The 12,018-nt window shown below is 42.8% G+C and overlaps 1 protein-coding gene across 1 annotated transcript in view; it reads left to right on the top strand.

Moving 5' to 3' along the window:
- MBOAT1 (membrane bound O-acyltransferase domain containing 1) overlaps positions 1 to 12,018 on the top strand; it is a 113,571-nt gene that overhangs the window by 99,457 nt on the left and 2,096 nt on the right. The window contains exons 10-12 of the mRNA XM_052649257.1: positions 444 to 508; positions 2,447 to 2,579; positions 4,948 to 5,099. Coding sequence (XP_052505217.1) covers positions 444 to 508; positions 2,447 to 2,579; positions 4,948 to 5,099 — 350 coding nt within the window. The remainder of the gene's footprint in view (positions 1 to 443; positions 509 to 2,446; positions 2,580 to 4,947; positions 5,100 to 12,018) is intronic.

The following is a 12,018-nucleotide window of genomic DNA, read 5'->3' as shown; positions in this document are numbered from 1 at the left end:
TACCAGACTGACCTAGTTTATAGCTGGCCCCAGAGTGAAACGATGGCAATTGAATTCAAGGTGTCTCCGGAAGGGTTCTAAAGTCACAGGATGAAGCTTTTCCTGTGGCAAATCCCATTTTAGAGGGTTTAGTTTTAAAATTCAGATGACTTGGGTTTGGTGTTTAACCAGAATGGAAGGAAAACCCACAAAACATTCTTTCGGTCATCCTATAATTTGAAAATAGATTTTGAGAGAAATTGCGAGCCAAGTTTTAGTTGCAAAGGAAATCTTGTGAAGCCCATAAAGTCTGACTGTGTACAGTGGAGCAGCTGAGCTGCCCCTGAGTCAGTCATCACCGTGGAAATAGTACATCTAGTCTACCACCAGGGAAATTCTGGGGAGGACTTTCCGTTTCTGGGGATATTTAAAGCTAATGATAGGTGTTATTTTCTCCTTTCTAGACTGCCACAAGTTTCAAAATGTACGTAGAAAACTGGAATATTCAGACAGCTACTTGGCTAAAGCGGTAAGGAAAACAAAAACGACCTTGTTACTCATGGCGCTGGGATATGTTTAGATGGGCAGCATTAGATGAACAGCCGTAGTCTGCTGGGTCATGTCAGCTGGCACTTTGGTTTGGTATTAACATCTATGCTGTGTCAATGAAAAAGCAGGAATAATTTGAGAAGGTCACAATGTAGTATATTTATTTCACTGTACCAAATACTTGCTAATGCCATTCCTGTGTACCAGTAATTCTCATAGCAATCCCATGAAGTGTTGGTACTTATTATCTCCATTTTACAAATGAGGAAAGTAAGGCACAGAGGGTGTGTAACTTGCCCAACGTCACACAGCTAAGGAGTAATAAATATGAGTCCAGTGCAGCTCCAGAGCCAGGCTCTTAACCTCTGTGATGTGCTACTGCTTATCTAGAGGACAGCCTGTTGCTCAGGTGTCAACGAGGGTCAATGTCAACATCACGTCACGGAAGACTGCTGTTTAGCGTTGAAAACTTTATGGCACCCCCCACATGTTGATGCTTTTTAACTTTGTATTTTTGGTATTTCTCTGTCCTTTTGTTTTTCTACACATTCCAAAATTAGAAATATTACTTCTTATGGAACGAATGACTTGCTATCCTCGAAGCAGCAGACTCTAGCTCATGAATATTCCTATTACATGAGTGCAGAGAGAGTATAAAAATATTAAATTGTCAGTTCTACTGTTTTTGATAAGTAGCATTTTTCATCTTGTTAAAACACTGGGGTCAAAGAAGAGACAAAGTATAACAGTTCTACCTAAGTACACTCATGCAATTAATCTGAACATGCACATTTTGAAAATTTGCCCTTAAATTATTGCTATTAATTTTGTGAATCAGTTTAGCATAAACCTCTATTTCTGTGTATTGAATGACCCCAATGTATTGAGAATCCTATAGTCTCCACTAGGAGCTTGTTCTACATAAATATTTTTTATGTGAACATATATATTAAAAATGAAATATTTTTAAAAAATCATTTTAGAAAATGGAATATTTCATTCATTCAAGAAGGTACAGAGAGGTAAGAAACAAACACCCATACAAAGTACCTCTCATTTCAAGAAGAAATATTTCACATGGAATTCCACCCTTGTTTCTTTCCTCAAATGCATTCCCTTTCTTCCCATAAAGAGACAGCTGTGATCCTTAGTTTGGTTTTAACTTGGTTACTTTTGACTGTTGGGATTATTTTCATCTGGGCTGTCTCATTTAGGAAGCCATGTAGTTGCTCCCCAGGGTACCACTGTCCATCTGTAGACTGGATTTGGGAGGAAGTCCCCTGTCACTTCGTTTTAATAAACAACCAAGAAGCCAGAGATCTCCAGGGTATTGACGGGCAGTTCCTGGAGTCTCATAACGCCCTCACTCTTTAAGGCAAATCCATGGATTGGAATCCAGTGGACACTGAGAACTGAAGAGGCCCGGTAACTGGTGTGTTGATTTTGTGCTGGAGTCATGCCCAGGAGAGATGAGAAGGCTGCAGTGGTTTTGTTTTTGCCTTTTTTAAGGTGGCATTGGGGCCAGTGTGGAAAGTAAATGAATTCCGCTAAATGAGGACCCTTATCTGGCTCTAAATGTTTTAGAGCCAAGGGCACTTTTCCAATCTGGAAGATCCCCTAGGGAAGGAAATGGCAACACACTCCAGTATTCTTTCCTGGGAAATCCCATGGATAAAGGAGCTTGGCGGGCTATAGTCCTTGGGAGTTACCAGAGAGTCGGACAGGACTCTCAGTGTTTAAGAAAACTAGAGTTCAAGGCTGCTTGGGCTACGCTGTAAGTCCCTGATGAGGGTTAGGCAGGCGTGCCCTCAATGGATCATCAAGTGATTTCTGCATGATTGGATCCAAAAAGATGCAGGTGTCGGTAAAAATCCCTGACATGTTTGACCTGTGGCTCGTTGTACCTTCCTGTCTTCAGTGTGTGCTACGAGCGGGTTCCCTGGTACCCCACTGTGCTGACCTTCATCCTGTCTGCCTTATGGCACGGTGTCTACCCTGGGTACTACTTCACCTTCTTAACTGGAATCCTTGTCACTCTAGCAGCCAGAACGGTAAGCTTCCTTTGGTTATTCCTTAGTAATCAGATGCCTGTATGTGTGTTGTCTTTTAGGGCCCAGCAGGTTGGGGACCATGGTGGGAGTGATGTTTTGAGAAATCAACAGAAGTCTTCCCATTAGAGAAATATTTCAGTATATAGGAACTTATGGTCATAAAATGGTTAACTATTTCATTTTCATATTACTTATAGGGAGTGTTTACAAAGCAAAAGGACTTTTAGGAACAATGTTTAGTACCTTAAGAGATGAAAATATTTTTAATCATTAAAGGCTACTAATTACAGGTGACTATTGTTATTCATCCATGGAGATTCCATAAAACTTCATTTTGCTTATACTATACATAATGTCTCTTTTCATAATCCTACACCTAAAAATAATTTGATCTTTGAGCAATTGTAAAAATTGCAGCCACAGGAACTGTTCTCTTCAAGATTTCTCTAACCTCTCATGTTTGATCCAATTAAATTGAGTTTGTGTAAAGTCCTTCGTGAATTTTATTAATTTAGTTCTCTAGGTTTTAGGAGTAGGCTTCAGTTTGTCCTAGACTGTTCCTGTGATTTGCTGGCTGCAGAGCAAGAATAATGACAGAATTAAAAAAAAAAAAAAGTCCTCAAAAATGAGGTGAACATGTACCAAAGTAATTACAAGCCAGTGTATTCTAACTTTGAATTTTATTTCATTTCAGTACTTGAGTGAACAAAATTCTTCACCCATGGGGTTTTTATTAGGTTGGCCAAAAAGTTCATTTGTGTGTCTCCTTAAGCACTTGTAGAAAAATTTGTATGCAACTTTTTAGCTGACCCAATATTTTGTTTATATAAATGTTTGTTGTGTGAACGAGAAGGATAATTGATTATTCTGATTAGCACAGTTTAAAGTTTCATAGCAACCCAGTTCAGTATTGTTGCCTGGGAAATCCCAAGGACAGAGGAGCCTGGCTCGGCTACAGTCCATGGGGGTCACAGAAGAGTTGGAAATGACTTAGTGACTTAAACAGGAACAATAACAGTATATATTGTACATACTTGTGCAGTGAAAGCAAGCATTTTCTTTTTTCCCATTCATATACCAACTTGGGTCATAAAACTAAAAAATAGATGGAAAGACAAAGGCTAGAATTTTGTTAATACATTCAGAGTATTATTTCTTAAAATGTCTTTCATTCAGTTGATCTTAATTGGTATAAAAACATTGATTTATTAGGTTGGGCCAAAAATTTGTTCGAGGTTTTCTGTAACATCTTTTGGAAAAGCCCAAATGAACTTTTGGGCCAACCCAGTATATAAAGCCTGATGGGTGACCTTGGAATGTTTTCCACAAAGAGTCGGATAAGAGATGGAGAGAGGGTTGATAGAACAGTGGTTCCATTCCTCTCCCACCGCCCCCACCCCCCGAAGGGAGAATGAACGCAAACAGTCATGAAGTGCCTCAGGCCCAGGAAGTTACGTAATAAAATCTCTTACGTGCTTCTCAGTACTGCCCATGGATGGCCCTCCAGCCTCCGTCTAGAGGACCTTAGAGCCAAGAAGAGTCCTTACTCTGCTAGGCAGCCCTGGTATGGCTTTCCTGCTTTGGGGCTGACCTGCCTTTAAACCAGCCATTGTTTCAACTCTGTCTTTGGTTCTGGCATCTGGAAATCGGGTGTCTTTCTGGAACCAACTCTGTGTCCAAAGACCTACAAATCTTTTGACACCCACCATTTTTCATCTCAGAGAGTTCTGTTTCCTTGTCTCTAAAATGGGCATAATGATGCTTACATGATAGGCTCGTGGGGAGAGTCAGAGATGATACCCATAAAAAATTTGCACAGGCTTGGCATACTGTAAGCACTCAATAAATGGTAGCTCTCATTATTACACTATTATATTTCACCATTATTCAAAGGAAATAAGACACAGTGCAGAGACTTTTCTACAAGGATATACATCACAGAATTGTTTACAGAGTTTCCCATAATTAAAATTGTGTCAGATTAATATTTACTGACATAGAAAAAAGTTCATGCTATGTTGCTAAGTGAAAAAACAGGCTAACCATCTAGTGATGCCATTGGAAATGTAAATATGAATATGTATGAATAGAAGAGAGACTTGAAAGGGTTTTTCAACAATGCTTTTCTGGGAGATGTTAAAAAAAAATCTGACTCTGCTTAGTTGTTCTTTAAACATTTTTCTACAATGAATGGATGTGTACTTTTTAAAAATAACTATAATGGTATTTTTGGTTGAAAATAGAACTCAGATGGTTGGTAGTTTTTATCTCCTGTGTTCCTGAAGTATACTACATGCATGCATGGAATAAAAGTTTTTATTTTTTGCACCCCGCCCCCCACCCCCCCCACGACTTCCTTGGCAAGCAGGTGAGGAAAAACTACAGACATTACTTCCTTTCTTCAAAAGCCCTCAAGGTTGTTTATGACATAGTCACCTGGGCTGTCACTCAGCTGGCCGTCTCTTACACAGTGGCCCCCTTCGTTATGTTGGCCGTGGAACCCACCATCAGCTTATACAAGTAAGTGTCGCTTGTTCACGATTGCTCTGTAGAAAACTTGTCTGGTAACCTCTGTGTTTGACTTAGGAGCTGGTGAGCTGAATCAGCCAGTACTGACAGTTTCTATGTGCGGTTTCGATGGAAAAATGCCTAGAGAAAGCTTTAGGAGGACGTGTCTGTCCTGGAGATGCCAACAGACAAACAGTAATGCAGGTGGGGCAGAGTGGCCCTCGAGCCATTCCTGATGTAAGTAAGGGATGCTTATCCGAAGGCATTTGTTTGGATTACAAGCTCAGAGGGTGAGTTCACTGCCCTTACCTGTTTCTCCTGGGGTTAGGCTCTTTTGGAGGCTGTGGGGCACCCCAGGAGGGACAGAAGCAGGCAGCGACTGGATTCACCCCACGGACGAGGCCTTTAGGGAAAGAATGTCAGGTCCTTGTATTCAGACACCAGCCTTCCTGCTGAACTGCAAACCTCTTCTTGATTACTTGTATTGTTTCACTCCCTGTTGAATTAGCCATATTTTTCTACTCTCAGAGAAATGGTTATGTGACCTCTGGCAAGTTATTAACCTCTTCTACCTGTGTTTTCTCAACTGTAAAATGAAGGTAAGAATAGAATTCATCACCTTTGTCAGGACTGAATGAGGCAGACGTGCAAGGGCTCAGCCCAGTGTCTGAGGTTGTAGTCTGTACTTGATAAATAGTGACTTGCGTCGTTTACTGATCTGCAGGGACTTTTGTAGGTTAAGTTTGGGCCATAGCTACAGTCAGAAAAGTGGCTTGGAAACAGACATGCAAACGTGCCTTATGGTACATCAGAGACTGGACACACTGGTTAGGACTGACCAAAGATACCCTCACTGCTCAGTACCGGCATCAGGGTTTCCAGGTTGAAGTCTGTTTCTGTAATTCCAGTTAGGTCGTAGGAGTTATGTCCAGATGGAAGTTGAACTGGTTTATATAAAGATTTTTCTAGACAAGGGATGCAGGAATAGTGGGAAAAGAATTATAATCTTCGGCCAAAAAACCCTCAGTTCAGCTGCTACAGAGGTAGGAGCCATGAGCCGTCCCATCTGCACTAGGCTCCCTTTTCCCAGAGGCACCCACCCCCGAAGCCTGCACCACCTTGGTTTTCCCTCCGATGCCCTCTCCCTCCGAGCAGCCCCACTTGCTCACTGTTCTATTTTTCTTCCCCTTATCTAGTGCTTCCCTGGTGGGTGTCCACCTGCAGTGTGGGAGACCTGGGTTTGATCCCTGGGTTGGGAAGATCCCCTGGAGAAGGCAATGGCAACCCACTCCAGTACTCTTGCCTGGAGAATCCCATGGATGGAGGAGCCTGGTGGGCTACAGTCCATGGGGTTGCAAAGAGTTGGACATGACCAAGCGACTTCTTTCACTTTATCTAAGTGCCCTCCAGCCAGCATTTGCCGTTTATTATCTGGTACATTTTAACACTCTCTGAAGCAGCCTTTAAGCCCAGTCCAGCTATTCTGCTGGGCTGTCCAAGTTTTGGGCTTGGGTGCTAATTGTCTTTGTTAGTGCTCAGGTTACAAAAAGTCTCATAGGTTTTGAGGTGTCTGCTTCTAACTGGTAATCCTGGGTCCTTTTCCCCCATTTCTTTGGAGAGAAGAAAGAGGAGAGAGCTGCTAGTGAGGAGATGACCTTTTATAGAGAAGTGGAACGTGAAATAAACAAGGAATTATGTTAAACAGTTTTTTCTTTTTTTAAACAGGCGTTGAGACACATTGATTTGCATTCTTAAGTCAGATGGCTAGGGCTGAGGGTTCCCCCAGTGTTTGGAAAATCTAAGTCACTATGCAGATAAAGAAACAGAAACTGGGGAGAGGCGAAACATACCCACCCCAGCCCTGGTATTTTAAGCACATGATGTTGCTAGATGCAATATTTTTTTCCAGGAATATGTGTGTCATATTATAGCAGAAGTGCCTGTATTCAACTCAATATCATTTAATCAATCCCTGGGTCGGAAAGATGCTCTGGAGAAGGGCATGGCAACTCACTTCAGTATTTTTGCCTGGAGAACCCCATGGACCAAAGAGCCTGGCAGGTTGCAGTCCATAGGGTTGCACAGACACAACTGAACCGACTTAGCACAGCACGGCATGCTAGGCACTGCTCTAGACGCTGGGACTGGGAGGGTGAACGAAAAACAGAGCTCATTCCTACTTCCGTGGAGGAGATAGCTTGAAAGAAGTGATAGGAAATAACTGACAGATTTATAAATACCCACCAAGATCAGACCCTTGAGTGAATGGTCCAAAGATTTTGTACCATGTCACATGTACAAGGTGCATGTAACAAGAATCTGACTCTTGAGAGAAAGCATCGAGCTTTCTTTCCTGGAGGCTACACCATGGGAGCATGAAGCAGGTATAGTGTGTGTGGGGGTACTGAGGGGGCGGCTGGAGCACTGTGGGTTGTGCTGCAAACCCTGGGAGCAGCACAGAGAAGCTCCATTGTAACAGGAAGAAGCCCTGAGAAACATGAGTGTGGGAAGAGTGTAGAACCAATCCGAGGTAGAGCAGTGAGCCGAGGAGAGAATGGCAGGTATCACTACCCCTGTTGTTATTTATGGCCATGGAGGCTCAGAGAGGGTGAGTAATTTAACAGATGTCACACAGCAAAACCCAAGTTTCACTTGCAAAGTTTTTGTTCTTTTTTTTTTTTTTAAACAGCAAGAGGAGGAGTGCAGTCACTAAAAGTTTCTGTAGGAGAAAATACTTTTGGAAGAATGTTATCACTTGGGAGTCACACACAAGTGGTGATTTGTTTGTGATCACATGCATTTAACCAACTAAGCATGCCAAATTCTATATGTAGGCAGGAGCTTTAGGGAAAGAAATCATTCAGTCCAGATCACTCTCAGGAGATTTCCATTTCTTTTTAAAAACAACCTACTTTACTTAAAACGCACACAAACCTTTGTTTAGAGTGAAATGGACATTTCTGTCACTTTTGTCAGTTTCAAGTAATTCAGCCTAAGTGGTATTTTGTTCTCCTCTTTGCTGATGTATATCATTTAAATTCCCTACCTAGGTCAGCTCTGTCCAGTAGAAGTTTCTACAGTGACTGAAATGCCATCCAGTAGGTTGGCCACCAGCACATGTGGCCACCGAGCTTTTGAAATGTGTGTAGTGTGACTGAGAAACAGTTTTCAACTTAAAATTCAAATTAATTAAAATTAGATTAACAGCTGCATAGCTGTTGCCAATGGCTATTATAGATGGCCTCTCAAAAGTGTTTTCAGAATCTTTTTAAAACCATTCTTTTTCAGAAACTCGTAGGAGAGACTCTCTGAATCTGGCCAGATCTGTTCCTCTCTAGGGGATAATCTCAGGAAGTGGAGATGACTGGCAGTCGTATGCAGATCCGTTTCTCAGGATACCCTTCCTTGATTGACATTTAAGTGTCAGACGGGCTTTGTTTTCTGTCTCGTCACTTTTCAATCTGTAGTGACTAAAAATCCTGCTTTAGTCTAATTTTTTCCCTTGTAATTTAAGTGAGCCCCAAGTGAACATTTGACTGTATTATGAAAGAACTTGTGTTTCCACAAACATGGCCGAGTAGAAGGATTTGCGCTCACATCCCCTCAGGAAATCACCACTAAGTGCTGAACAGCCATCGACCGAACAGACTGGAATCTACCCCAAATGATATATTCAAAGAAGCCACACGAGACGGTAGGAGGGGTGCTTTCACAGCACAGCCAAGGCCTATGTCCACCAGGTGGGCAGCCCATAGGCTGGAAAATAATTACATCACAGAGGTTCCCTCACAAGATCGAGTGCTGAGCCCACATCACGCTCCCCAGCGTGAAGGTCCAGCCCTGCGAGGAGGGACCCCAGAGCATTTGGCCTTGAAGGTCAGTGGGGACTGAGTACAGGACTGGAGCTCCATGGGACTGGGGGAGACAGAGTCCACTCTGGGAGGGCACAGACAAGGTTTTGTGCACACTGGGAGCCAGCCCAGAGTAGTAAACTCCACAGGAGCTGGGACTGGACCTCCTGTGGGTCCTAGAGGCTCTCCTGTGGCGACAGGGGTTGGCTGTGGCTCACGGGGCCAGGGGAAGGGTAAGGACAGTGGCAGCAGAAGCCCCCAGAGAATGCTGACCTCTCCCAGAGGTCGACATTTTGGCTTCAAGACCTGGCTCTAACCGACGACCTACAGCTCCAGTGCTGGAATGCCTCAGACAGAACAATCAGCAGGCTACGAACACCGCCCCACCCATCAGCAGCCAGACTGAGGTCACCTTGTCCTTATGTTAGTCTCTCAGTTGTCCGACTCTTTGCAAGTCCACTGACTGTAGCCCGCCAAGGTTATAGGCTCCTCTGTCCATGGGATTCTCCAGGCAAGAATACTGGAGTGGGTTGCCATTCCCTTCTCCAGGGGATCTTCACAACCCAGGGATGGAACCCCAGTCTCCTGAACTGCAGGCAGATTCTTTACCGTCTGAGCCACCAGGAAAGTCTCAGCCACACAGCTACCTCTAAACACACCCCTTGACACAATCCTAACCAATGCCAGACCACTTTACCTGCCTCCTGAGAAACCTGTATGCAGGTCAAGAAGCAACAGTTAGAACCAAACATGGAACAATGGACTGGTTCCCAACTGAAAAGGAGCATGTCAAGACTGTATACTGTCCCCCTGCTGATTTAACTTCTATGCAGAGCACATCATGTGAAATACCAGGCTGGATGAAGCACAAGCTGGAAGCAAGATTGCTGGGAGAATATCAATAACCTCAGATATGCAGATGACACCACCCTTATGGCAGAAAGTGAAGAGGAGCTAAAAAGCCTCTTGATGAAAGTGAAAGAGGAGAGTGAAAAAGCTGGCTTAAAACTCAACATTCAAAAAAACGAAGATCATGGCATCTGGTCCCATTACTTCATGGAAAATAGATGGGGAAACAATGGAAACAGTGACAGACTTTATTTCTTTGGCTCCAAAATCACTGCAGATGGTGACTGCAGCCATGAAATTAGAAGATACTTGCTCTTTGGAAGAAAAGCTATGACTAACCTAGACAGCATATTAAAAAGCAGAGACATCACTTTGCCAACAAAGGTCCATGTAGTCAAAGCTATGGTTTTTCCAGTGGTCATGTATGGATGTGAGAGTTGGACTATAAAGAAAACTGAGCACTGAAGAACTGATGCTTTTGAACTGTGGTGTTGGAGAAGACTCTTGAGAGTCCCTTGGACTGCAAGTCCATCCTAGAGGAAATCAGTCCTGAATATTCACTGGAAGGACTGATGTTGAAGCTGAAGCTCCAATACTTTGGCCACCTGATGCGAAGAACGGACTCATTGGGAAAGACCCTGATGCTGGGAAAGATTGAAGGCAGGAAGAGAAGGGGACGGAGGATGCCATCCAATGATGAGTTGAATGGTATCACTGACTCGATGGACATGAGTTTGAGCAAGCCCTGGGAGTTGGTGATGGACACGGAAGCCTGGCGTGCTGCAGTCTGTGGGGTCGCAAAGAGTCGAACATAACTGAACTGACAAGATCCTGACCCCCTGAATAACAAGACCCAGCTCTACCCACAAGGAAACCTGCACAAACCTCAGGACCAACATCAGCCACTAGAGGGCAGACATGAGAAGAGAAGCTGTGATCCTCAGGCCTAAAGCAAAGGAAAGAAAGATGACAGACAAAATTCAAAGTTAGTAGAAGGAAAGAAAGAAAGATCAGAGCAGAAATAGAGATGAATAACGGAAAAAAACTGAAAGCTTTTTCTTTAAGAATGTAAACAGGATTGATTAATGTTAGCCAGACTCATTAAGAATAAAAGGGAGAGAACTCAAATCAATAAAATCAGGAATGAAAAAGAAGAAGTTAAACTGACACCACAGAAATATAAAGGATCTTAAAAGACTACTATAAACAACTATATGCGCATAAAATGGACAACAAGTACTGAAATTGAAACAGTGACTACAAATCTTCCAACAAATAAAAGTTCAGGACCAGATGACTTCACAGGCAAATTCTGTCATACATTTAGAGAGGAGTTAACAATTCTTCCCAAAAAATTGCAGAGGAAGGAACCCTAATGTGTGTTGCAGCACTGTTTACAATAGCCAAGATATGGAAGCAACATAAACATCCATCAGCAGATGAATGGGTAAAGAAGATGTGGTCCACGTAGATATACATAAACAGTGGCTCCCCTGGACGAGGGCATGGCAACCCACCCCAGTGTTCGTGCCTGGAGAATCCCCATGGACAGAGGAGCCTGGTGGGCTACAGTCCATGGGGCTGCAAAGAGTCAGACATGACGAGCGACTAAGCACGTTACTCAGCCATAAAAAGAATGGAATAATGCCATTTGCAGCAACATGGATGGACCTGGAGATCATCACACTAAGTGAAATACGCCAGACCAAGGCAAATACCATATCACCCACATGTGGAATCTGATTTTTTAAAAATGATACAAATGAACTTATTATGAAGTCAAAACAGCCTTACAGATATTGAAAACAAACTTATGGTTACCAAAGGGGAAATGTGGGGGTATGGAGGATAAATCAGGGGCTTGGGGTTAACACATATTACTATATATAAGATAGGTAACCAACAAGGACCTACTGTATGGCACAAGGAAGTCTACTCAATATTCTGTGATAATCTATATGAGGACAGAATAAGAATGAATATATGTATAACTGAATCACTTTTTCACACATTTGAAACTAACACATTGTAAATCAACTATAATCCAATAAAAGAACAAAAAAAGAATGAAGTTGTCTTAGTTCAGGCTTCTATGACTAAATACTATAGACTAGGTGACTTAAAACAATAAACTTTTTTTTTCCTTTGCAGTGGTGGAAGTTGGGAAGGTCAAGATCAAGGTGCCAGTAGATGTGGTTTCCAATGAGAGCTCTTTCTGGCTTGCAGAAGTC

The sequence above is a fragment of the Budorcas taxicolor genome, chromosome 11 (assembly GCF_023091745.1).
Source record: "Budorcas taxicolor isolate Tak-1 chromosome 11, Takin1.1, whole genome shotgun sequence".
Lineage (NCBI taxonomy): Eukaryota > Metazoa > Chordata > Mammalia > Artiodactyla > Bovidae > Budorcas > Budorcas taxicolor.
This window is presented reverse-complemented; position numbering and strand designations above follow the sequence as displayed.